Here is a 328-nt window from a genome sequence, read left to right on the forward strand (position 1 = left end):
CTCACTCTATAACACATTGGCAACTCCATAGACACAAGATCGGACTCAAGCCTGAAAAGCAGGAGGGGGAGCTCCCTGATGGAGCTGAAGGACCCGTGGACACCGTGCTCCTGAAGACGACGCTCGCACAGCAAGGAGATTCTCGGGACAAGCCACAAATGATACTCCTTTTTGTTACTGCCTCCCTGAATCTCCTCCCTTCAGGAAGATCATTTATTGGTAATTAAGTTATTCCAGATTCTAATGGTGACACTTGAAATAATAATGACAATATTAATGATACCTATAATTAAATCATTCTAAAGACAATGATATTTTTCATCATTAC

At 41.8% G+C, this 328-nt stretch overlaps 1 protein-coding gene across 1 annotated transcript in view; it reads right to left on the reverse strand.

Annotated features, from left to right (window-relative positions):
- LOC119591480 (vacuolar protein sorting-associated protein 33A-like) overlaps positions 1–328 on the reverse strand; it is a 17,765-nt gene that overhangs the window by 6,885 nt on the left and 10,552 nt on the right. The window contains exon 3 of the mRNA XM_037940223.1: positions 6–198. Within this exon, the coding sequence (XP_037796151.1) occupies positions 6–198 (193 nt within the window). The remainder of the gene's footprint in view (positions 1–5; positions 199–328) is intronic.

Source organism: Penaeus monodon, chromosome 28 (assembly GCF_015228065.2).
Source record: "Penaeus monodon isolate SGIC_2016 chromosome 28, NSTDA_Pmon_1, whole genome shotgun sequence".
Taxonomy (NCBI): Eukaryota; Metazoa; Arthropoda; class Malacostraca; order Decapoda; family Penaeidae; genus Penaeus; species Penaeus monodon.